The sequence below is a fragment of the Crocodylus porosus genome, unplaced genomic scaffold (genome assembly GCF_001723895.1).
Source record: "Crocodylus porosus isolate Cpor-Errol unplaced genomic scaffold, CroPor_comp1, whole genome shotgun sequence".
Taxonomy (NCBI): Eukaryota; Metazoa; Chordata; order Crocodylia; family Crocodylidae; genus Crocodylus; species Crocodylus porosus.
The window spans coordinates 75,896,953-75,923,755 of record NW_017728931.1 but is presented as its reverse complement, the minus strand read 5'-3'; the positions used below and the strand labels follow the sequence as shown (position 1 = coordinate 75,923,755).

The 26,803-nt window shown below is 43.9% G+C and overlaps 1 protein-coding gene across 1 annotated transcript in view; it reads right to left on the bottom strand.

Moving 5' to 3' along the window:
- Window positions 1-22,727, bottom strand: part of CAPS2 (calcyphosine 2) — a 54,373-nt gene extending 31,646 nt beyond the window's left edge. The window contains 9 exon segments of the mRNA XM_019543200.1: window positions 3,164-3,231; window positions 9,007-9,129; window positions 11,698-11,886; window positions 15,579-15,611; window positions 16,457-16,582; window positions 16,696-16,741; window positions 19,091-19,128; window positions 22,416-22,528; window positions 22,618-22,727. Coding sequence (XP_019398745.1) covers window positions 3,164-3,231; window positions 9,007-9,129; window positions 11,698-11,886; window positions 15,579-15,611; window positions 16,457-16,582; window positions 16,696-16,741; window positions 19,091-19,128; window positions 22,416-22,496 — 704 coding nt within the window. The 5' untranslated portion in view covers window positions 22,497-22,528; window positions 22,618-22,727.
- Between the last annotated feature and the right edge of the window lie 4,076 nt (window positions 22,728-26,803).

Below are 26,803 nucleotides of genomic sequence, written 5' to 3'. Positions count from 1 at the left end.
ACAGTATACCAGTTCTACCTTCCAAATGGGACCAGAGGAAGGCTTAACTGAGACCCCGTTGGTCAAGCTCCAAGGAGGGTGGGGGAAGAGGGATCTGGTGGTAGGGGTTTACTACAGGCCACCGCATCAGGAGGAACAGCTGGATCTGGAATTCTCCAGGCAGCTGGGGGAGGCCATGCATGCAAAGGATGTCATGGTCATGGGTGATATGAATTACCCTGACATCCACTGGGAGGAGCAGTCGGCCAGGTCTAGCCACTCACGAAGGTTCCTGATGTGCGTACAGGACCTACACCTCATGCAGGAGGTGCTCGTCCCCACTAGGGAAAACACCATACTGGATCTCGTGTTAGCCTCTGGGGACAACCTGGTGCGGGAGGTGCTAGTACAAGGGAGGCTAGAGGACAGTGATCATGAAATGATCCAGTTTGCTATTCAGAGAAAGGTGGGGAGGATAACTAGCACAGCGCAAATGCTTGACTGTAGGAAAGCCAACTTCGATGTGCTCAGGGCAGTAGTCAGGGAGGCACTCGGAGCCCAGGGGGTAGCTAGTATAGGGGTCCAGGAAAGGTGGTCCTTCCTCAAGGAGGCTATCCTTGGAGTGCAGCAGGATGCAATTCCTCTGCACAGGAAGGCGGGAAAAGGGTTCCAAGAAACCTCCATGGCTGAGTGCGGATATCCAGGCTGGCCTGAGGGCAAAGAAAAAAGCGTACTGGAAGTGGAAGCAGGGGGCAGGGACAAAGGAGGAGTACATCTCCCTGACCCAAGCTTGTAGGGATTTGGTGAGGAAGGCTACAGCAGCACTGGAGCTTAGATTAGCTTCTGGGATTAAGGATAACAAAAAGTCCTTTTTCAAGTATATAGGTAGCAAGAAGTCTCAGGGTAACATTGGACCCCTACAAGGCAGAGCAGGGCAGTTGGTGATGGACACACGAGAAAAGGCAGAACTCTTCAACAAGTTCTTTGCCTCCATGTTTCTGTCTGCTGAGAATGGGGTGCTCTTGAGTGACAGCATAGAGAGGCCCGGAAGGATGCGAGTCCCCCAACAGTTAGTTCAGACCTAGTTAAGGATTACCTGGAGGGTTTAGATGTGTCCACGTCAGCAGGCCCGGATGACCTTCATCCACGGATGCTGAGGGAATTGGCTGGTGTCATTGCGGAGCCTTTGGCCCAGCTGTTTGAGGACTCCTGTTGCTCGGGCTAAGTCCCCAAGGACTGGAAAAGGGCCAACGTGGTCCCTATTTTCAAGAAGGCGAGGAAGAAAGAGCCTGGCAACTACAGGCCAGTCAGCCTCACTTCTATCCTGGGGAAGGTCTTTGAAAAAATTATCAAGGGCCACATTTGTGAGAGTCCTGCAGGGGAAGTGATGCTGAGAAGCAACCAGCATGGGTTCATGCAAGGCTGATCCTGCCTGACTAACCTGGTCTCTTTCTATGACCAGGTAACAAAGAGCTTAGATGTGCAGGAGGAAGTCGATGTCACCTTCTTGCACTTCCAGAAGGCCTTCAACACAGTGTCCCACCCAATTCTGGTAGGCAAGCTGAGGGACTACGGCATTGCTGAATGCACAGTCACATGGGTGGCAAACTGGCTCCAGGGCCGCGCCCAGAGGGTGGTGGTGGACGGGTCAATGTCGACCTGGGAGGGTGTGGGCAGTGGAGTCCCTCAGGGCTCGGTCTTTGGGCCAGTGCTGTTCAACATCTTCATAAGTGACCTGGACGAGGGTGTGGAGAGCACCCTGTTCAAGTTCACTGATGACACCAAGCTGTGGGGTAAAGTGAATACACCTAGATAGGTTGGAGAAGTGGGCAGATCTGAACAGGATGCGGTTCAACAAGGACAAGTGCAGGGTGCTGCACCTGGGGAGAGGGAACCAGCATTATGGTTATAGGTTAGGGGCTGACCCACTCAGCAGCACAGAGTCAGAGAGGGATCTTGGAGTCAGGATTGACTCCAGGAAGAATATGAGTTGCCAATGCAACGAAGCAATAGGCAAAGCCAACCGCACCCTGCCATACTTCAACAGGGGCATCACTAACAGGTCCAGAGAGGTCTTGCTCCCCCTCTATGTGGCGCTGGTCAGGACGCAGCTGGAGTACTGTGTCCAGTTCTGGGCGCCACACTTCAAGAGGGATGTGGAAAACCTGGAGAGGGTCCAGAGGAGGGTCACTCATATTGTTGGGGGCCTCCATGGCCAGCCCTATGAGAAGAGGCTGAGGGACCTGAATCTCTTCAGTCTCCACAAGAGGAGACTGAGGGGGGATCCTGTGGCTGCCTACAACCTTATCAGGGGCCACCAGCAGGGCCTGGGGGAAGTCTGTTCACCAGGGCCCCCCTTGGAGTCGCTAGGAACAATGGCCACAAACTGAGGGAGGATAGGTTTAGGTTAGATATTAGGAAGAACTACTTCACAGTAAGGGTGGCCAGAGCCTGGAATAGGCTTCCCAGAGAGGTGGTACTCTCACCTTCCCTGGAAATCTTCAAGAGGAAACCGGATAGACACCTGGCTGGGGTCTTACAACCCCTCCCACTCCCAGTGCTCCTTCCTGCCCATGGCAGGAGGTCGGACTAGATGATCTGTCTAGGTCCTTTCCAACTCATTGATTGAAGCTCACTCCAACAGACACAATTAATCGAGTCTGCTCTGACACACTAATTACAGCACTTCGAAGCAGTCTCCTGGCATATCTACAGACACCTCTAGTGGTTAAAAAACTGTAACTAAGTCAGATCCTTCCAGTATGACCCTGCCCAACCTTAGCTACACTGTATATTCCTAACTCTCTAAAGCTGGAATAATACTGTAGTAATTCAAAGGACAGTGATGTAGTTTAGCTCATTATTTTTAAAACTCTGAAATTATAAACAGAAAGTCAATAAAAAATGGAATGCATTAGAAAAGGCATCAAAATATTTTTTTTAGAAAAGACAGATTAGCTCTCAAAGGTGAGATTAAAGTTTTAAATTTTAATTTTTCTCAGTGATAATTAAACCTCTACAGAAAGTAAAGTAAGGTTGATGGATCATTTTTATTACATGCATTTTACGTAACAATACAGTATTTTTCACAAATTAAAAACTAATACCTCAGGAAAAGGCACACATTCATGTAGTCAAATTCTTCTGTAATCTGAATTTGTAATTTATTGCATTTGTCTCTTACCTAGATAACTGATCCACCATTACTTGCTCTACTACAGTTTGCTTTCTTCTTTCTGCAACTGTATCATCCTGCAATAAAAAGTCTATTATGAGCAAATGAAATATGACATACTTAAGAAACTGTTATTCCTTAAGACTATTTTCAGAAGATGCAGTTAAACAATGCAATTGCTCATATGGAATTTTAAGGCATATCATTGGATTTTCTTATCCAGTATCTTTTTAACAGAGAAAATTATACTGCAAATGATGTTCAGATAAATGAGAACCAAATAATATATTCTGGTCTATTTAAATTGTTTACATACACACCATGTCTATGTACATTTGATGTCTGTAAATATAAAAACTCTAATATAAATACTGATAGGTAGTGCTCGTTGTAGTCATATTATTTTCAGAAAGCACATTCTTTAAGTAGAGCAGCGCATGAAAAACTTCTCACTCCATCCAACATACCATGGAATTTACGGTAGACATAAATCCTGATTTGGGCAATAAAGGTTTAAGTCCAGCAATCTTGTTTTGTCTTTGGAAAGATTCCGTTATGATTTATGGTCCACTTACAGTTATTTATTTGGAAGTCAGTTAGTCTCTATGTCATTATGTTTTCCTCCTCTGATATATGAGAAGATTCATCTAAGTTTTTCCAAGATACGAGAGGTTACTGGGTTTTTGGTTGTAGTGGTGTTGGAGAGGTTACCAGAAATTTTTTTTCTCTGGCATTAATTAATAATACCCAACACTAACAGGGTCCCACACCAATGGTGACCGTGATGCCCCTGGAGCCCCTTCAGCCCTTGTCAACCTGGCTCTCTTTGGGTACCCTCCCCTTCTCCTTTCCTGCCATGCCTTGATGAAATGATACTTTCAGAAAAGGAATGCTGCCCCAGGGCTTTCCAAGTCAGATCTCCTCACAAGTACAGGTGACCCTACTCATTGCCTTAAGGGCTAATTACATGGGCTGCCTGAATAGCTCCATCCTCCCCAATAACCATACCCATAACCATACAGATGTTATTAATTACTCAGTATCTCAGACCTGCTTTCTCTGCCCCTGGGCTCCAACCGCTACCTTTGTCCACCCACACCCAGGCACTTTGCTCATTCTGGCTACTCCCAGGTGCAGCTCTGGATTTCTGACCCTATTTCCACCTCTTGCAGACACCAGGCACCTGGCCTACTCTACCACCTCTTTCAAGCTGCAGGTCCCCAACCCTGCTTCTCTGGGATGTGGGTCCCTGACCCCATTGGTCTCCAGCAGTTGCCCTCCCAGGCTTTGGTCTGTCTCCTTATACCCTGGGTCCACTCCTAGGCCAATTGAGACCCATGGGCTCTCCTACCGCACTAGTCTCCCATCTATGGCCCTTTCCTGGCCTTCGGCCCTCCCTGGGCCCTAACCCTGCTTCTAGGCCAGTGAGACTTATGGGCACCCTGGCCCAACCTGCTCCCTACGCCTTCCAGCCCCCTACTGTCTCTGGGCCAGCTGGGACTTCCTTACCTCTCCTTAGTCCCTTCCTCAAACCACTAGAATTGCTTACCCCCTGCACTCCCCACGAACTCCTCTCTCCATGACTCTCAGAGCTAGACTGCTTGAATAGCTCAGGCCCTGGGCTTATATGCTTCAAACCCAGCCACCTTCTGGTCAGGTGACTCTCCAATTGGCCCCTGCCACACCTGCAGGCTGGTTTCACACCACCTGCCTTGTTTTAAAGTAGTAGGAGCACCAAGCTCAAATATTGTAGAGCACTTTTCATAAGGCGATTTCAATGAACTTTAGAGGGTTTTATTAAAATCCTTTCAACAGAATTGGAAACTGAGGTTCAAGGAGATGAGGAACTTGTCCAAGGTCACCAAGAGCCAGGACTAAAACTCAGGTCTCCTGAGACCCAATCCAATATTCAACCTCTGCTCCCTCCCATCATTTTATAAACCAGATTTCTGGACTTCTCTATTGCATCTCAGTTTGCCCTTATTTCCAGGTTATTTTTATATAGTCTGTTCTCATGGGAAGACAAAAGTTATTGATTCTGAAGGAGTTATGTAAGTTCCTAACTCTATATACACCTTTCACTGAATTTTAAAACATTTTGAAACTGAGGGATTTGGACATTTATGTGATCAGTTATCCATCTTAATCACTACACAGATTTATATGTGCAACCCAAATTTTAAACAGACTAAGCCTCACAGTGTTTGCAGAGGATGAAACTAGTTGCCAAACACCAGATGAATAAAAAGGGTAAACACTACACTAACAGAATTATTAAAATACAGTTCATAAAGATTTGTATTTTGGTAAATATTAATTTCCACTAGCTAAAATAATCACCTCTCCTCCAACCCAGATTGTTCAACCTGAGCAAGCTATTTTCCTTTCCAGATTTATGACTTGTGTATAGTTGAAGACTGTTAGTTTTGTTTTTAAAATCTTTACACCCAGGTATCACAATTATTGGCACATTTGAAAAGATAAATCCTTGGCCATTACCTGTCCCAACAGAAAAGTAAATAGTTATCATATATTTGGGGAAAAATTGATAGCCTGTATACTACCAGGTATGGTTTATGGTCCATCATTTCCCAAAGGCCAACAGATTTCACCACTGTAAGAACCAAACAGCAGACATGTTGACAATGGAGAATCCAATTTTAAGAGTACAACTGTATTGGGTTTGAATTTCAACTCAATGTCAGATAATGACTTTTTCCTTTGGTGCTTCCTTCATTCAGTTATTAAGGATGTCTACAATAGGGCTTTAAACAAATATTGGACTTGGATGATCATTCATCAAAATGAAGAAATCTAGCATAAAAAAACCCAGTCCTCCTAGTTAGCCGGAACATTGTGATCTTCTGCAAACAAACAAGCAAAAAACAAACAAAAACCTAATAATTATACTTCAAGTCTAAAGCAACTCCCACAATCTTTCCCAAGCAACACAGGAATTCTCATTTCATGGTCATCCTTCTAGATCACTTCGCATTTTGCAACTAAATTCATACATTATATTGGCTTTTCTCTGAATTATTTTTGGTAATACAAAAAACCAAATGGAAAGTACACGGAAAAAACACTCTTTAAAGTATTTGTTACATCAGACATCACCTGATGAAGTGAGCTCTTGTTCACAAACATTTATGAATCTCTGATTCCTTAGTGTAAAAGGTGCATCTCCGCCCTGCCTTTTGTTTTTAATAATTACATTAAAATCAGATGTTAACGTGTATGTATAAAACAATCTTTAAGGCTTCTTAAAAATAAACAAATACAACTGATGGGGGGGGTCTGCTGTTTTAGGAAAATAAAGTGTTTAATCAGGAAAACTGTAAAATTACACATTCTACCAAACTATTCAAAACTGAAGTTCTACATTAAATGCGCTTTGAAAGCCTTAACTTGTTGGTTATTGATAGATGGATAGCAAAGGATACATATACAAGCTGTTCTAATGCAACTGTAACAGCTGCATAATTCTGTAACAATACAATTGTAGCAAATCTGTAATCCCATTTCAACCAGGGTCAAAGCAAACTAGATTGCCCTCCCTTCCATCACTGCAGGATCATGCAGAGGTAACTGTTACAAGCAGTGGCTCTTCCTCCCCTTTTAAAGACATTACAAATGGAGTTCGGCCACAACCTCTGTTGCTCCTATGTATTAGACAGATACATAAGTTCAGCAAGACCCTCTGACAGAAACTATGTGCTGCAATAACTACTCACAAACAAATGAATCCAATATGTCATAGCAGATAAAACTCAAGCCATTTTCTTTTGGTCTACTGCATAAGACAAATCCTGTCAGCTGCTCAACACTGCTGAAAAAAAGAATATACAATTAAAGCACTAGTACTACATCTTTGCTCTGCAACTGTGCAGAGCCTCTCCTATTCTGCAGAGAAATCAAGCAGCCTTGATAAGGAAAAGGTAGAAACCAAACATGACCAGTGCATAAATGCTAACTGCAGTCCAGTGAATTATGTGATGTCTGTTACAGACACTATTTAAGTCAGTGGTTCTCACCCTTTTTATTCAAGGCACCTTACACAGAAAATGCCAGTTTTTAGCTTTCACTTGTTTATCAACTATGTAAAAATAATCAAGAATTTCTGTTGCAAAGAACTCAGAAAAAAAACACGCCAGATCAGAAATGGTTTTGACGCTATGGATTTGTATTTCAAAATTCAGGGTTTATATCTCATGAATCAAGTACAGGTGCTTGTGCATCTAACAGTGATAATATTGTGCAGCACCCAATATAATACCTTTAGAAGGATCGCATGGCACCCCAGCTGAGAGTCATTCTGTCAGGTTATCTAATTACTCCTGCCACCAACCAGGAGTTGTGACTTACATGTACTTAAGGGGTGCCTGGCGGAGGAGGGGAAGCAACCACAAGTGGCAATCAATAAAATAAATATTTCTACCTTTCAGACAGCTGCTAAATGCCTTAGAAAAAGTACTCCTGACTTAACGTTGCTCCGGTTAACATTTCGATATTACGTCACCGATCCTTTAGAGAACATACTCGTTTAAAGTCGCACAATGTTTGGTTACATTGCTTGACTGCCACCTGCTAGTAGGTAACTGCTGTGACATAATCGGGTTCACTTAACATCGTCTAGCTTAAAGTTGCATTTTTCAAGAACATAACTATGACATTAAGCAAGGAGTAGCTGTATGTTGGTTGTAGGTTCCAGTCACCCAACCGGCCTACAGTGGCTGCTCTATTCAACTTTCATTACTTCATCTGATTACAAGGTAGAAGGCATAAAACTCAGCAACTCTAAGGTTGCCTCAGAACTGTTCTGTCATAATCTTCACCCATGCAGCACAAACCCTTTAATATTAGAAGGGGTTTGTTTTTTTTTTTATTTTAAAAGGTATAATAAGAAAGTTTCTAATAGTAACACATCTGAGAGTTTTCTTTTCACAAAGTCCACATAATACCGTATCTGTATTCACTTTAATGGAAATAAGAATAATCTGCTTGTTGCCAGGCAAATTTCAGTTCAACCAGATGGGCAAACAGTATTTTCCATTTGTTTTCTTTGCATTTACAGTGTCACAGAAATTTTAATGGCTTAATACACACAGCACAAATGTTAGCATGCTAATCTTTTCAACAGGAGCTTACATCTGGACAAAAATAAATTAAGAAAATAATCACCATGCATCTTCAGTAGTAAATCCTGCAAAGCCAGACTTCAAAGTTTAATATCATAAATACTCCTAAACACCAAATTCAGGCTTATTTGGGCATCATTCTTTTTGCAAAAAAACCCACATATATGTCCCTGCCAATGCCAGATCAGACATGTTTCAATTAATATTAATGTATATATGCAAAAGTATGCACAGAAACACATAGGTGAGACTTCTCAAAAGTGTGCAGCAACTGACCTAAATCCATTTCCAATTAAATCAATGATGAACTGATTTACAGAACAGTTAAGCATTGATCATTTGTCTCTAAGGTACAAGCTCTAGCTCAGGTATCAGAAGCAGCAGAATCACATTTTCTATTCCAGAAAATATATTCTCCTACTCAGCAAGGCTAAGTAGCCTAGGATGAGCTTTGTGCTAACACAGCTACACTACTTCTGGTACCCTACCTAGCTGAGATCTCTCTACTCAGTTATACATATCAGATATTAGATGGCTATCTATGCCCAAGGCCCAGAACCTCAAGGTTATTTAGGCAGCTAACTCTTAAGAAGGATCTAGGCCTGAGTATTTCCAAAAATATCCCAGACCTTTATAGTGTATCCAAACATATATATACAGGCCTCTCATATGAGTACATCTACCTAACAATTTAATACTGTACAGGAAACTTACAGCTTCTAACTTCTTTATGCTGTGCTGTATATTATATGGATTGCTTGTATAGCACTGCTGTAAGAGGGCTTTCTCATCAAGAGCTGTAAGATCTTCACTAATCCCGTCTTCTGGTTGTGGATCCTAGACAGAAACACACTGCATTTTACTTCTACTGTCTTAGTCAATCAGCTGTAGAACACAACACATTTTCTCCTACACAAAATATTAAAAATCATTCTTCTTGTTCAGACTTTACTTGCAACAAAAATGCCTTGCAATTTTACAGAAGTTAATAGCACTTCAAAGACAAGGTGGAGGGACATAGCATATGTATTTTATTGAGAAACAAGATTCAAGAAACACAGAATGTTTTTCAGAAGCAGTCACCGTAAGTTTCAATTTTTAAACCTGAAGTATGCTGAAAGCTAAGGATTTGGTGAGTTTACACAAACATGTCTTATATTCCCAATGCCTAAACCAAAACATAGTTTTATCATACAGATATTGTGCTTAATGAATACTCTATGTTTTATTTTGAAGTCTGATGCAAGAACTGTTTTACTGCTGCTGTTCCCAACAGAGCCCCAACCAGGCAGAGACACAGCAAACTCATGAGCCTAGGGTGGGGCAAGAGTGTGCCAACCACAGTAGACAGCATAGGTGGCATGGGTGAGGTTAAGGAAAGTCTTACCTGCCCAGGTTGCTTAGTGTCAGCAGTGGCCTCTCTGGCAGCAGCCCCATGGCCAGGCTCCCTGGCAGCATATCCTGGTGTCCCATTTGCTATCCCCCCCATATACACATATATTGGGAGCAGGGCTGTCTCTGCTCTAGCAAAGGTACCTGCAGAGGAGGAGGGGAAAGGGCACGAATCTGTTTGCCCCACTCACCATCCACTCTCCAGATTCACTGTTTGGTTCAGTGCTGCGCTGCCAGGCTCCTGTGGCTGGGCAGGGGCAGCTCAGGGATCCTCTTGCTGCAGCAAAGACTCCTAGCAGGGAAGATTCTGGTGCCCATCATAGTCAGTGCCCAGGACAGATGGCCTGCTCACTCTGCCCTAGTTATGCCACTGCTTGGAGGCTCTGGAACAGAGTGTGTATCCCAGGGACCCGCATATCAATGACGGTGCAGGAGAAGCACCAACAATGACCATTAACACACACACACACACACACACACACACACCTCCTTGCATTATCAAAAGTAAAGAGTAAACGGATTTAGAAACATGGATCTCTTTCTCCCTTCCATCTTTTTCACTTCTGGTTTTACTTACAATGCTGGTAGGCACAGTTTCAAAGATAAATGTGATTTCAAGTAGATTGTCTCTTAAGGACAACCAACACAATGTAACGTACACAACAGCTACATTAGCCCAGACAACTTTATTCTCTCTGCATTACAAATCTTCCCCTTTCCATGCTATTGAACTCTCAGCAACTAAAATGTTCTTTTCTTGTCACTCACTTCAGGCATGTCACTTCTTTTGTACTTCTTCTATTGGCTGCCAAACTTCTCATCCTTGACTGAGGCTCCACCCAGCAATTAGGTCTTCAGGGGGCATCTGTCCTCCTCGTACCTCTGCTTACCCATTCTTTATGCATATGGATCACTTTGCCTCTTCTTTTATTCCTACCTTGATGTGTAGGACGTTTTGATCCTCACACACAGAACAGCATCTCTTTCTGAGCATTCAGGATCCTCACCGTACTTCCTCAGACTAAACTAGCATTGGTCATTTTGTTTGTTTGCTGTTGCCCCGCCCCCCTTGTGCTGTCTCTCTAAGCCACCTCAATATTAATTTTAAAACAAATAAAGAATTCATTAGTATTTTATTATTATTATTATTCATATTGCATTAGCCCCAAAATACACACACAGATTTCATAGATATTAGGGCTGGAAGGGACCTCGGAAGATCATCGAGTCCAGCCCCCCGCCCAAAGGGCAGGAAGTCAGCTGGGGTCATAGGATCCCAGCAAGATGAGCATACAATTTACCCTCGAAGGTGTTCAATGTAGGTGCTTGAACAATCTCCAATGGCAGGCTATTCCAGACCTTGGGGGCTCGGACAGTAAAGAAATTCTTCCTTATGTCCATATGCACCCACTGATCAATTTTTGTCCCAAAAGACCTTGCAGTCTAAAGTGATTATATTTATTTTAATCCCATATTCTGCTATCTCAACTTGCAGTTTGTCTTTAAAGCTGGGGTCATGTCTTTCCTTCCTCCCACTTCCAACTCCTTTCAGGAGTTCTATGTAAAGTTATGGTTATAAACAAATATTTAAAAAGAAAGATTTAAATGAAATTCCACACTCTAGTACAGTTTCTACCATTATACTTTTTAGCAACACCAATTAAGACTCTTCCTTCAATAAAAATGCAAATAAGAATGCTCCTTGAAAAACTCATATTAACTTTGTCCCTTTGTCTCGTAGAAGTGCCTTACTAGGGCCCATGCTTGTTACCCCACCAGACTACAAGCCTATACAGTAGCTTGCATATGCTTCTAATGTTCATGAGGGGAAGAAATTCAAATATGTTTCTTCTATTTACTCCCTATTAGGTTTTTCAGATCCCACAGTGTGGGGCATCAAAGAAATACCTGTAAAGTATGGTTAAAACCTACTGCTGTGTAACAGAACATTACAACACATATACACTATAATTAAACTTAAATGTACATTTGCGATTTCACAGGATATAGTACCTCTTTGTTAGCTATCCTCTGTGAACACTCCTGAGACTGAGCATTGTCTTTTCTTTTTCCTGCAGTTCTCTGAGAATACTGTTTATATCCCTCTTTCATTTCAGCTTCATACTGCTGGTATTTTAGTTTGTATTTGTCTGCTGGGGATGGCAGATTTTCTGGTATTGTCTTTTGCTCCCAAAAGGAATGCTAAAAACAAAGAACAATCAGGAATAACAACCTCCTGCTGTGATACACAATATCAACAGCAGGATTATTATGCCCACACAGTACAACCTTTTATATGTAAGGGGCTGATGTTCCTTAACACCACACTTCACATTTAGAAAGGGCTGCAATACTATTGTGTAATAAGATTAGTGTCTCATGAAACTCTTGATGCTTTGCTTAGTGTCAAACTGTTTTGCAGCCAAATGGATCTCCATCATTTTTCACCAAAAAAATCAAAATCTTCTTGCCAGGACCCAGCCAAATCCTACAAGCATGTGCAAATACTAAGTGTGGAGCTCCAGAATGACCACACATTTGGTATGAATGCTGAGTAAAGGCAATAAGGCAAAAAATTCTAGTCATACTGCGTAGGCAAAAAGGTGCTTTTCTCTTCAACTGCACAGTGAATGCTTAGCTCTTGGGACCACATCAGTCAGAGATGTCTGTGGAGGCAGCTACTTTTTGATTCTCCATTTATTTACTTTCTCCTGGGGTGCATCTACAAGACACTTTACTATACATCAGACTAATGTAATGCACAGTAAAGTGTCACCACCAACAAATGTGCAGAATTTACTCCGCTTTACTCTAACAGTAGGGGAAGCTGTGTCAGCTGAAGGGACAGCTGTCTCCCTACCACATGGGGACTGGGACCCATCTCGATCCCCACACTGCCAGGAGAGCTGTGCTGGCTGCAGGAGAAGCTATGTCTCTGCCATGTGAGGATTGGGACAGGTCCTGATCCTCACATGGCAAGGAGGCAGCTGTCCCTGAAGCCAGCACAGTTCTCCCCACCTGCTGGAGATTGGGACCAGCCCACATACCCCCTGCCAGCCCACAAGGTTGGCACCCAGGGGAGCCTGGAGCTCCCCCTGGCTCTTCCTGTAGAGGGATAAAGCCCCTGGACTGGGCTATGCCTAACAGAGACACACGTGTAGATGTGCAGCCAGAAGTGCACTAATGAGCCTAAATTTTCTTGTATGCAAAAGAAATCAGAATGGGCAGGAACAGCCACAGCAAGAAGAGAAAAATCAGTGCAGGGGCACACAATTTCTTTCCTCTCTTCCTCCATCTCCTACTGGATATGTCTACATGTGAATTTACACATGCTTAAACTTAATGCATCTTAGCCTAAGGTGCATTAAAGCAATTTAGGTGCACGTCTACTTGTGAATGCCTTAAGGCACTTCGCTGGGCAGCCTGCCCTGATCAGCACCCTGGACAGCTCTCAGAAGCCTGTGGCAATGTAACTGGGTGGTGCAGCTCAGCACCAGCCAAGGGGGTAGGAGCCTCCAGTCCCCCCAGACATGGACAGCCCAGCCCTGGCTCTAGTCCCCTCCCCATGTTCCTGCCTCCTCAGTGTCAGACAACAGTGGGCCTGAAGAAAGCCCGTGGGGCCCCGCGCTGCCACCAGGAACTGCCAAGAAGATGATGTAGCAGGTGCTATTCTGCAAGGTGCAGATGCTGAAGCCAGAGCGGCAGTTCCAGAAGCAGCAGTCCCTGTCGGCATGCGAAAAGTTGGCAGAGGGGGCATGAGGCACAAGGACTCCTGTCAAAGCACAAGGGAAAGACCCTCTCACGATTCCCTACTGGGGGAGGTGGCAGTGCAGCATGAGCAGGGCCTTTGCTAGAGGCTCCCCCGCACCTTTCACTTGCAGCAGGTTTGCTGGCTAAGCAATTCAGCTGTGCAGGATTCAAATGCTATTAGAAGCCCATCCTGTGGCTCCCGCCCAGGACAACAGGCAAGCTGGGACTGTGTCTGTCCCAAAAGCCTGGCATGGCTTTCCCTGCTCCACCCATCTCCATCCTGGGCAAGTGCCCAGCCTCCATGCCACACACTGCATATGGGAAAGGAGAGGTGCAGGGGAGCCTCTAGCAAAGGCACTGCCTGCACTACGCTGCCCTTGTCCCCTGCAGAGAGAGTCATGGGGAAGCCTTTCTCTTGTGTTTTGACAGGAGCCCTCACACCTGCTACCCTCTTTGCTGACTTACCACGTACCAATATGGACTGCTGCTGCCAGAAGCACCGCTCCAGCTCCAGCGTCTGAGCCTTCCAAAACAGCACCCACTGCATCTTCTTCTTGGCACTGCCAGTAGGAGTGCAGGGCCCCACACACTTGGCTCCAGCCCGCTCAGTCACATAGCATTAAGGCACCTTAAGACGTCTACACATGGGTTAAGGTGCCTTAACTAACTGCACTTAAATTTGATGCCTGCTTTATGCAGGTATCAAATTTAGCCATGATTAGCCTAAAACCACCATTTTTAAGGTACATTAAGGGTGCACACATGTAGACCTGTGCTCTTAATGCACCTTAAATCACCACATGTAGATGTACCCACTGGGTCTTAGCATGGATCAAATTTAGCTTATTTCCCTGTCCTGTTACATAAAATTAGAGCAGGTCCAGCTGACGCCACGCCAGAGCAGAGCAGTCCTGTTCTAGAACAACATTCATTCAATGGCTTAGGGAATCTTCCTTGAAAGAGAAATTTGCTCCAATTGAAAGCTATTTCTGAGTGTTCCTACAGGAGTTTTTAAACAACAGAGTTTGGTGAAAATGGCTAAGAAAAAAAACAATCTATATTTACTCTTCTAAAACTGACCCTTTCTTGGGAGGATTCACTCAGAAAGCTTACTGCACAGGAAGTTTGAATTTTATTTCATTTTTATAATTTGCAAAAGGAATGTTAATTGGGGAACCTGAAACATTGTAGAAATCCAGGCTACTCACAGGAATGTGTTAAAATATATCAGCAGAGCTTGGCTGCTTTTCTCCACAAGACTCAGAAGAAATAAAAAGATGGTAAGGAAAGATGAATGAATAGAAGATGATTTATTCTACTTAGGTTTTTATAATGCATCCACCACTAAGGTATCTGGTAAAGAACGAAGACAATAAACAGGGAGAGAGAAAATAAAGAAAAGAAGAAAAGAGGAGGTTGTGAGGTAGTCAAAGTCATTCCAGTCTTTTGCTAATCAGTGCAGTAATAGAAATTTTGTTCTGTAAATTTGACATATGCATCAACACAAATAAGAAACACAGCAATTTACATCAATTAACTGAGGCCATATACTAGTGAGATATATGCTTTCTAGGGCTTTAATTTAGTCTGCAAACCTAAAAGTCAGTCAATTAATACGGTACATGCATGCACACAGTTAAAAGTTAGTCAATGTGAATTGCTGCGTTACTACCTGAATAAACTAAATATTAATAAAAGATGTTAATTGTTCTAAACAACGTTGTACCCAGCATTCATTTCTCATGAATTATTCTGGAAAGGAACACCAACTGATACATATGGTTAGGAGGATGTATACCTCCCTATCCAGAGTTAGGTTTATGTATGCTTCTCATCCTTAAGATCCTAATTTGATTTAAAGTTTGAGATACTCATATCCAAAAAAATAACATTTGCTGCAATATTTTAATGTTTGTTTCTCTTGTAATAACAATAAAATATCACACTTGATACACTATCAACATGCAAAAGGATCATAATAGCTATACAGGAAAACAGCAATTAAAAAATAATTTCTCAACTAAGCATTTCATGTCATACAAAAGGTATTAAATATGTTAAGTTTTCAGATCAAAACTGAGCAATTATCTACTAATCAATAGGTAGTTTTTTTCCTGCAATGTGTATTTTTTAAGCTACTTTACCTCCATTTTCTTCTGATAAGGTTTACCAGGCATCTGTTTAATGGAAAAGCAAATGAACAGTTAATTTAAACCATCGCTGCCAAAATCTCTGCTTTATGAATCAAACAAATTTGTCAAATTCATTTTTCCAAATTTAATCTACTTGAATAATTCAAAGGAAACTTCATTTTCAAAGAGCAACAACCAGAACAACTGTCAGCTGTGTCATTGTTAAATGTGTACTTAATTTTATTATTTTGAATAATGATTTTGAACAGTGCTATAATCATACAGAAAGTGGTATGTTAAAACTGGATCTCTGATTTTTCTGGCATAATAACTGGTTATTGTTGGTCTATTTTATAATTTTAGTTTCTTGCTCAGTGTGGGTATAAAAGAATGAATACAGATGGTCTATCAAAGGCATTATAAAAGTACATGGTCTCAGATAATTAAGAGGTATTCTAAAACAAACACTGCAATTCTGTTAAAGAGAGAAAGGAAGAAAGATATTGATAAGGAAGTTACTACAATTCATTACAGTAGCCTACATATTATTTTCTTAAAATTGGCTTACTAATCAAGTTAAAAGCTACTTTAGTAGTTACTCATTTCAGGTTTTTTGGCAAATTATTAGTGTCGCTAACTGCTAATACCCAAATTCTTAGTTGCAAAAATTAAACTAATTAGGGCATAAATCAGGATAGAAGAAAAGAAATAGGTATGATGTATTTAAGCAGCTTCTTAATAAAAAGCACTTCATTAGAAAGAACCTGGACCACTAACAGTCAGATCTTAATTTTTAAAAATGAAATGTATTATAAATGTAGATGTGCTGTATTTATTTCATCTCTAATGAAAGACCCCATATTTTTAGGTGTCTATTGGGAAAAACTAACCTGTTGAGTCCGGAAGTGCTGTGCATAAGGAGTTTGTAACGGTGATCCCCAACTAACAGTTGAAGATGAATCTGTAGAGCCTTTACAAGGATACCCTTTGTTGTATGGTATATAAGTGTCTCCGTCCTCAAATAAACAGAACAAAGAATAACTGTAATTTTTCAGGAACAAAACAGAACTTTGACTAATTCCTACAGTAAGTGAATTTTTTAAAGCATATTATGCCGATTTCAGATTACCTCTTCATCAGAATCTCCCAGTCTCCCCAAGTCGAGGCATGGTACCCTGGAGGAAGTTAAGACTACTTTAGTAATAATTCAGGACGTTTTTCCTTTAGACTACAGTACAAGGAAAACCTATGATAATGAAGTATTTTTCCCCCCTCAAAATATATCTTCTTATAAAACAGTTTCACTGTAACAGTAAAAGGCCCCAAAATGCCCCATAAACCCCATTTCCCTTCATCTTAGGCTCTGTCACCACATCCTTTCTTTGTCTACAGTTTCAGAGAACACTGGTAGTTCTGAAAAGCCTTGGAAGATTAACTCTATTCTCAGCGCCAAACATTCCTAGCAAGCCCCTCGGCTTCTCTTCACAACCCTATGAACTGCTGCAGTAAGACCAGTAGCCAAGAAATATTATAATATACACACACACATATATATATATATACACACACACACACACACACACACACACACACACACACACTATAAAACAGGATTAGAGAAAAGCACCAAATTTCAGTTTCATGCACTGTAAGTCAGCTTTCAACAGTTTGTGCAGCAGATAGGCATATTTTTTACATTTTTTCAAAACTACTATAACTTCATTAGTCCTTGAGCTAAAAGCCTTGTTCAGGCTACAGACTCATTCAGTCACTGGTTAATGACTAAATGAATGGCTACTGAACTATCCTTTTACTCCCATGTGACAAGGTAATGGCTGATGGATGTTGGCAGAACAAAGTGGACAGCTAATCTGACTTCAAAGCCTTTTGGAAAAAAAACAAACTTCAATGCATTCTAAAATATCGAATATGTCACAAGTAATATCCCTGCTCCCAAGCCTCAAAATCCCTAGGCTTGGATATAATGTACAAAGTGAAACTTCCCCCCATACTCTCCCCATGATTGGTTCTCTCTGTTTTACATTGTTTATATCTGGAAAAAACAGAAACTGATTAAGCAAAAACGATAGCTCCTATTCCAACTTCTCCTCTTAAAAAGTATGCAAGATAGTCTGTTGTGCAATCACAAATAACTAAAGAGTCACTTAACAATTTGTTATAAAAAAGAAGAACAAAGCAAAAATATGTAAATATACATCTGGAAAAAGATCTTGTTTTTCTAAAATAAAACATAAACCAATATATGGCTTTTAAAAAGTACAACTATAATAATTACATTTCACTTTAAGTATAAAATATAGAAAAGAAGTTTACAGCGACAAATTTTAGTTATTTATACATCAGAACAAATTAGGGGTGTACCAATAAAGATTTTTTGGCTGATACCGCTAGCCACTTACTAAACCAGCTATATCAGCCAATACTGGTCCAATAGCCGATATGCAATCCAGCACCTTGGAGACTAGCGTCCAGCCAGTAAGTTTGTGGAGGATAAGGGGCATAAGGGTGCAGATCGAGGCCCCCACAATGAGGGAGGCGCTGGGGCTGGGGCTGGAGGAAGCACTGCCCAGCCAGGGTGGAGGCACTGCCCAGCCAGGAGCCACAGAGGGGTGGGGAGGTGGGGCGGTTCTCCCCGCACTGAGCGCACCCCTCTGGTGTATGGGGCACATGTGTCCCCTGGTTTTATGTATGGGGCAAGGGCAAGTTGCCTACTGTGAGCTCAGGGCCAGAGGCTGCACCAGCTTCTTTCCAGTCAGAGTCTGGGCTGGGGCTGTGCTCAGGACAGAGGTGGGGTAGGCAACACTGGGAGGTGGAGCTGCAGCAAATTTTGAGGTGGCTATAGTCTCCCCATAGCTCCTCCCTCACAGGGCCACCACCACCTGCCCTGCCCTTACCCACCCCAAGAGCAGCCCTGGCCTAGCCCCCGTGATGGGAAGAGGCCGGTGATGCCTCCAGCCCCAGGCCTGCAGCAGGCAACCTGCCCTCACCCTGCATACAAATCTTGGGCCCACATGCCCCCCATACCTCCCCTGCGGGTGCGCACAGCGGCAGGGAGCTGCCCTCTCTCCGCACCCTCCCATGCCTTGGCACCGTCCCACATCCCACCCCACGTAGGCAGCACCTGCCCCTGCCCCAACACCACCCCCTTCCTCACTATGGGAGCCTCGATCTGCCCCACTTCCACACCCCTTCCTTCCCCTGAGCCCCTTCTCTGGTATAAACTTACCAGCTAGACACTGTTCTCCAAGCTGCCAGGCTGTATTCCTGGCCATGATCACACTGTGACTGTGCTCATACACACAGCATTTATCGGTAACATTAATCTGCTACAGTGGCCAAAAAAAGCCTATTGCCAATAATGTCAATTTTCCTTTTATTGGTGCCAATCCAATATGGACCGATATATCAATGTACCTCTAGAACAAACATCAGTAAATTTCATTATTTATTAATCAAGTTACTTAATGCAGCAATACAACAGATTGCTCAAAAAGGAGACTTACTCAGGTGGACGAGCTGCTCGTGTATTTGGTCTCCATCCCTATTAAAATGCCAACATAATTATTATTATTATTTAAAAACACAATTCTAATTTTCATTCCTCTATTAAAGTCTAATATTATAAAAACCTAAGTCTGCCTGTCTGTCTGTCTGTCCATAACACTTTATTCACACTCTGATAGTGGCTGTCTTGGCAGCCAATCATAGTGCCCTACACAGACAGGGACAGACAGAGGAGCAGTGCCATGACAGTGGGGATTGATGGGCCAGAGGGGAGGGGGGCGAGGCCCCTACCCAAAGCAGTGCAGGTGGAGGTGGGGAATGGCTCAGGCCCTGGCCCCAGCCCAAAGTGGTGGTGGGGGGAGGCGGGGAATGGGCCTGGCCCCAGTCCGAAGCGGCGGATGGAGGAGGGGAATGGTCCAGGCCCCAACCCAAAGTGGTGGAAGGGAGGCAGGGACCACCCAGCCCGAGGTTGGGGGGGGGGACACACAGGCCTCTGTCTCTGCCCCCGCCAATCATTCTTGACAGGCAATTGACTAGTTATTTATAATAGAGACACCAAAACAACTTAAAGATGTATTGGGTTACAACACTGTTGACAGACTGATAGTACTAAGTTCTACATTTCCTTTTCACTGAAAGCTGATTCTATAGATTCTGTATCTATGATATCTTCAATACCCGTGTCTAAGACTATGACTCAGTTGTGGTAAACATGAATAGAAACTTTCCTGGGCATCAAGCACTTAAAAGACTAACCAGAAGTGGTGACCCTACCATGTATTGACAATGCATTAAAATGGTTTACACTTTTGAAATGCCAGTATATCAGTCACTTTTCCTGGTGTCTCAGGCCAGATGCAGCCATTGCACTTTTATCAGTATATGTGATTGGAAACTGGTCTATACCCATAACAGAACAGAAGTTCTACACACATAAATTTGTTTAAAAAATGGCAGAACCCGATCTAAATTTTGGCCCTGCAAAGGGTAATCATGTGTTCTGTTTGCTACCAATCTAAACTATGCTGCTTGCAAAAAACCACATAACTTGTATCAATTCTGCCTTGGGCTTTTTGAATGTCTGTACCTAACCTCAGATACCAACCAGGGCCCAGAGGGTTTCTAGTCATTTGAAATTAATAAGAGACTCTGCTAACTGCTTTCTTGCACTATCCGCACACATTTGCTGCCTGCACGCAGACCCTCAGGAAAGTTTAGTCATTGTTAAACTAAACTCTGGAATGTGTGAAAAAAATGTTAATTCACAGAAACTGTTCTCTCAAGCAAGGTCTTATAAGTGAAACAACACCACCTGGTGGTTTAAAATATAAAGCACCTGACTGCACAACTTACATTGAATAATATAATTTTTAATGCACAAACGGCATGTCAATCAAATATATTTTTGTGTTTTAATAGTTTACTAAAATTATACAACTTTGCCAGGTGTTTGAATGGGCTTAAAATATATATACCACTATTTAAAATTATGTTATGATCTCTTTTCCAGAAAGCATTATATAAAGGAGGGAAGAAAATACATGCAGTTAATCAGTAGCAACTTGGGTGGGGAGAAGGCAGCCCTGGGCACTACCTTTGCTTCAGGGGCACAAAAATAGCTGCCACCACTTTGCCACTACCACTAGCACCACAGCAGCTAAAGCTGCCCCATGTATCATGCCCGTCCTGGTCACAGAGCTACCCTTGTATGCCTCTGTATTTATTCAGTATCGAATCTGGGGATCTCAAGGACTCATTCAGAGAAGAAGAGAGTTTGAATCTAGTTTTGTGGCTATTTCCATTATTTTCCTTCCTAAGCCAGAAAGAGGCAGAAGAATCAGGGATGGATATATTTTGAACTTGGAGCAGTACAGAAGAGGGCAGAGACTGAAGAAAAAGGTGAAAGTTCCACATCACAGATGCTTCTAATGAATGGCTGGCATACAAAAATGGCTTTTCCAAGGAAGTGCTGGCTGTAGGATACTAATACAGCAAGGGTCTAATACTGGACTATAGGAGGGCAATTTATATTCCATGTCAGACAACAGTGAAAGAAAAGCAGTCCATCATAGCTGACAGTTCAAAGTTTGTGAGTCCTTAATTCAGTCACTCAGCAACAGGGAGGAAGTTAAATGAAAGCATGTGTACATAAGGAAGACTGATTAGGACTTGCTTATAAATTCACTTAAGTGCTTTAGTCTATAGCACATGGTAGATGTGAAACAGAAAAAGGAAAATGTACCATGCTTAATTCAAAAGACATTAGTGTTTAATCTACTTGCAGCCAAATCAATGACCTATCTGTAGGAAGATCATATTCATATGTCCAGAGCCAAAAAATACTTGGCCACATAAAACAGGACACAGGTTTCTGTGCTGAAACTGCAGCACAGAAAGATCACAGCACAAGGAATACTATGTCTACACACAAAACATACCACACCAGGCAGCAGTGTCCTCAACCATGCTGTGATGCGCCTCCCAACTGCCTTTTGAAATGTTAGTTCTCTGCTGAATAACAGTAATAATTGGCTTGCTCAAAGCCAGGCTCCAGTTCAAGAAGCAGCCTAAACAGAGCACAGCAGCATACTTATGGGTGCTGCTGCCACTCATGGTAAGCATGCTATGTGGACAGAGTGCCAGTGGCCCACTTTATGACCTGAAAACTCACTAGGCATAATTCTGCTCTCTGCACATCTGAACAGCACCCTGGGCTGAACAGCCAAGTACCTTGCTCCTAAGTACTGGATCCAGAAGCTATGTGGAATAAGGCCTGGGTCCTCTCAGGGACCCAATCTAGCAGGTTTGTTATGATCCTATACAAGCTAACAGACACTTTCATTTGAAAGCATGGCAAGACTGGTGCTGCCTGCCTTGTATGAGCATAGAGCAGGGGCATCAAACTCATCATGCTCCATGGGCAGGATGAGGAGCATGGGGCCAGTCTGTGGGTCAGATGAGGCCCACAGCCTGGCCCCATACACCCTATACAGCGTGCACCCTGGACTGGCCCCGTGTACCACATGCAGTGTATGCCCTAGACTGGCCTTGTACACTGCATGCAGTGTGCGCTCCAGATCCCCACATTGCACACAGTACACATACTGCTCCAGCTCCACCTATGGCATGCGGCATGCACTAGACTAGTTTTGCATATAAGCTTAAGTCGGAACTCTTTTAAACATTTTCTAATTAAAAATATCTTGTCAAGTAATTGTCAACCAGCTCATCGGAAAATGTTATACATCTGAGCTTTACAGTTTGTAAAATACAAATGAAATTTTCAAAGGCATCTTTAAGTCAAGACAGCAACATTAAACATACTTGGCTAAATTTCTTCCCCCTTGATGACAGCTGAGCTTGCCCTCTAGAGGATGCAGAAACTCCTTTAACTTCTAAATCCATTTAAATTAGATTGTGGGCTTCACGGTAGTAGCCTGCAAAACAACAGCAAAAAACTATATGAAAACTGCTTCTTTTCCAAATACTCTTATAAATGTCATTAAATTAGGAAGAGTGAACCTACTGCTCACAACTTGGAAGTTTATTTGATGTCTTGGCTGCCTTTCCACTTCTATAGCAGTCAATACCTTCCCTTGCCAGTACTCAGCTTTCCTGGTACCAAGTCCAGTTTTCTCTCTTAGCTTCATGCCTTTAAAACACCACCTCATGTAATTTGTTCCTTTCCTCTTCCCTGACTTCAACCTTATAGAACCTTCCAGAACTTTTACCACTGGTTTCTCTACAACAGCGGTCTCCAAACTTTTTATGGTGAAGATCACTTTTTGAAAGTAAAGGGCACCCCAGGATCTACCGCGCACCACCCTCCCCGCCCACATGCCCCAGGACTGTCCCAGACCCGATCCCACTTCTGTGCCGCAGCTGCGCTGAGCTGCACCCACCTGGCAGTCAGACAAATGTGGTGCAGGGCCCCAGACCAACTGGGTATGGAAGTCTCTGAGGTGTAGGGGCATGTGAGGAGGGCTCCTGCCACTAGATACAGCCCAGCGGAGGCCCCAGGGACCTGAGCCCACCCTGCTTGCCCTGCCCTCTCTGGGAAGAGGCTGCTGTTGCTGCAGGCTGCCCACTGTGCCTGGAGCACAAGGTGGGGGTTGGAGGGCGACAGGCCCCAAGGCTTCCACTGAGCTGCACCCAGTGGTGGGAGCCCTCTTCCTTCCTCCCTGCCCTGCCACATACCCCTAGACCACGGAGACTTCCAGACCCAGCCAGGGTGGGGCCTGATGCCATATGTGCCTGGCTGCCAGGGGCTCAGCACAGCCATGGCACATAAGTGAAATCACCCCCGACCCGGCTGGGTCCGGGAAGATCTGGTCATCCAGGGATGTGGGGAGCGGGGGGCTGCTCCTGTTGCTGGACAGAGCCTTTGCACCCCACACTTGTGCTTGCAATGAGGCAGCTACTGCTGCTGAGCTGAGGCGCACCAGCACATAGCCAGCTTGCAGCAGGGCCCGAGGTGCAGCAGGGCTAGAGGTGCAGTGGCAGCAGCCTCTGGCACCTCCACCCCTGCAGAGATGAGAGAAGCCCTCAAAGTTCGAATCCTCCCACCACCCAGCCAGGCTGGAGTCCTACTTACCTCTTTCCCTGCTTCTGACTGGGCTGCACGGTCAATTGCTCGCTGCGGGGAACTCTGATCGGGCCCCCACCTCTTCCCTCCCCGACAGATTGACCTGTTAGGGAATAGGGGGGCAGGTATGGGCATGCCTGGGTGCTCAGCTCTCCCCCAACCCAGGATCGACCAAGAGGCTCCAGGATCTACTTGTTGACCAGGATCGACAAACTCCAAATACACCCTTTTGGGCACACTCCTTCCCTTCCACAAATTCAATGTACAGCAGGGTTGCCAAACTTGTTGGGCTCTGCAGGTCCTGTACAAACTGTGGGGATTCTCATAGGATCTGAATCTAGATTTAATTCCCACAGCTGCTGGACCTGTTGGTTTGGCATGGCTCCAGAGCTCAGCGATTTAACACTAGTGTTTACCTTCCCTTTTCCCCACCCCCACTACAGATCTTAGTTGCTTCAGCAGAGGGCAAAAGGGAAGGGGAGGGGAGCAGCATTGACTCCCTCGGTTCCAGAGTCATGCCACAACATTGGGAATTAATAATGCCACAGCCACAGGGACTGTCATTCCCAGCAACAAGCTCCACAGGACAAATCCAGCCTATAGAGGGAAAGTGGTGGACCCCATAAGCTGCCCCAAGAGCCAGATGGCATACATCCCTGGGCCAAATCCAGCCCACAGGCCATGTTTTATAACTGGCATTTGTCAGGGCATAAGCCAGGGTATCTGAATATCAATTAAATGCATAAATCACTTAAGTGCATAGGAACTCTTCAGTACAGCATCTATTTTGTAACTTAATTGTAATACAGTCTTTTTTACACCAAATCAGAAGCCATCATTTTCCATGCTTTTTAAGCAGGCTTGACTTGATGAGGTCATGTCAATGTTGAGGCAGTCATTAACAAGGTACAAGAAATAAAAGAAAGAGCCATAACAAAGTATAAAAGCTTAGTGCAGATTGTTCCTGCAGCTTAGGAGCATAGTATACATTAAATTCACATAAGTCATCACTTTTTTTTCAGTCTGAGGTTATGCACTTCCACAGCTTATGCTGCATCCTCCTCCACTGATACACCTGCAGCCTGTCTCCCTTACTTCAAGATTCCCTCCAAAATCAGTCTGTCCATGATTTCGTGAGTTGTAAAAGCTGGCCACATTTCTATGTCCACATAGTTCCTACTATTCACTCCCCAAAGTAGCAGGCAGAAATATATGTTATTTGTAAAGACTGCATCTAAAATAACATCAAGATTTCCTTGCAAAATATAAGGAGTTTTGATCACAACAGAGAAAAGGAATGATCATCTATTTCCACTTTTAGCATCAACATGCCTCTAAAACAGGGGTCGGTAATCCCCGGCACGTGTGCCAAGCACGGCACGAGAGGCCACTTTGCTTGGCACACCACGGCCAGCCCCGGCTCTGGGTAGCTGCTGTCAGCAACGGAGCCTAGGCTGCTCCCAGCAGGGCTTGCAGCATCCCAATGGGCTGCTGGGAGCAGTCAGGGTTCCCAGCTGGCAGCAGCTACCCAGAACCAGCATCAGCTGTTCTGGCAGAGACTGCACACGCACCTCGCAGTGGGCTACACTGTCCTGCTGTCCACTCCAAGGCGCACGCACAGTCACTGCCAGCATAGAGCTGACGCAGCTGATTGCAGCCTGCCCACTGCCTGCTGCCGCTGCCCAGAGCCCAGGCTGGCTACATACAGCTATGCTGGGCTCCAGAACCCTGCTATCACCTCTGTGCCGGAAGCAGGGGAGAGACTGGGGCTGCGCTGCCTCAGGCTCCTCCCCCACCCACCACCCACTCCAACACCTGGGTGCATGCACTGGTACAGAGCTGATGCTAGAGCCCGAAGCCCGGCACAGCTGTTTGGAGCCTTCCGGCTACAGCCAGCCCCGGCTCTGGATAGCTGCTGCCAGCCAGGAGCCCGTGTCAGAGCTGGGGTAGCTGCTGACAACCACAGAGCCCAGGCTGGTGGGCTGGCTTTGGGTGGGGGGCAAGGGGCACAAGCAGGGCATCCTGCCATGGACCCCTTGCCCTCATTTTGTTTTTTTGGCATGCCAGCACCTTCCAAGGTAGGCATTGCGGTGCTTTTCAACACTCCAGCCAATAAATGTTGTCTACCCTGATCTAAAATATTTTATTTCAAAATCTGGTCATAACAAATTAAAATTAATCCTGCAGTTTTACGGAGATTTAAGTGCCACATGATAAAGGTACAATCTCAAAACAAGGCGAAAAAAAGCTTATGGTGGAGATAGCTAGTTTGTGAACCATCTGCAGTTCTTCACAAATAAGAATTATTACCACTATGGACCAATATGGCTACAACCTGGATACCTGAGACATGGAAGATATCAAAGTTTAGCCAAATTTTTAATGAAATCTTCATATTTTCTCAAGCAGGAAACAACTGTGACCACCTGAAACCTGAGCTCGTGCTCCTTTGTTTCAAGGTAATTTGCATCAGCACAGATCCTCACAGGAGGTGAGAGTCTCCATACCAGCTATGAACCGACTGCCCAGAGTTTTCCATCTATTGACTCCTCTGTGAAATCCTATGAAATACAAACTTTCATTTCAATCCAGGAGAACTTTTACAATCTTTCTCCAATGCCAGATGAAGGGTGCTTGTGCCCAAAAGCTTGCAATTAAAGACTATATATATATATATTTTTTTTTTTTTTGCAAAAATCTTGCCAGTCTAATACAAGGAGCCCTGATTGCCTTTTACCACTATGGATACACTTACGGGTAGTCTGAAAAGAAAGACAAGAGGCTGAATAAGGGGGTGAAGTTACACTTAGACCATGTGAAATCTGTGAGATGTCAAGTGATGTGAAACTAGAAGGTGTAGTGAGCAGTTGCAGGTTAAAAGTCAATAAAGTGTCTCACCTGCACAGCTCTGCCAAGGGCTAGTGATGATGAGGAGCAGAAGTGCAGCTAGGAGCCAGGACACCTGGGTTTTGTGGCTGCTCTAGGTGGGGACCCAGGAGTGATGCATCCTGCAATGCCAAAGGACTGCAAATTGCTTGTTTTATCTCTACTAGGCATGGGAAAGGTAAACAGTTAATCCTTGTAGCCAGTTAAGTGCAGCCATAACCTATTAGCTTACTCTTATGGG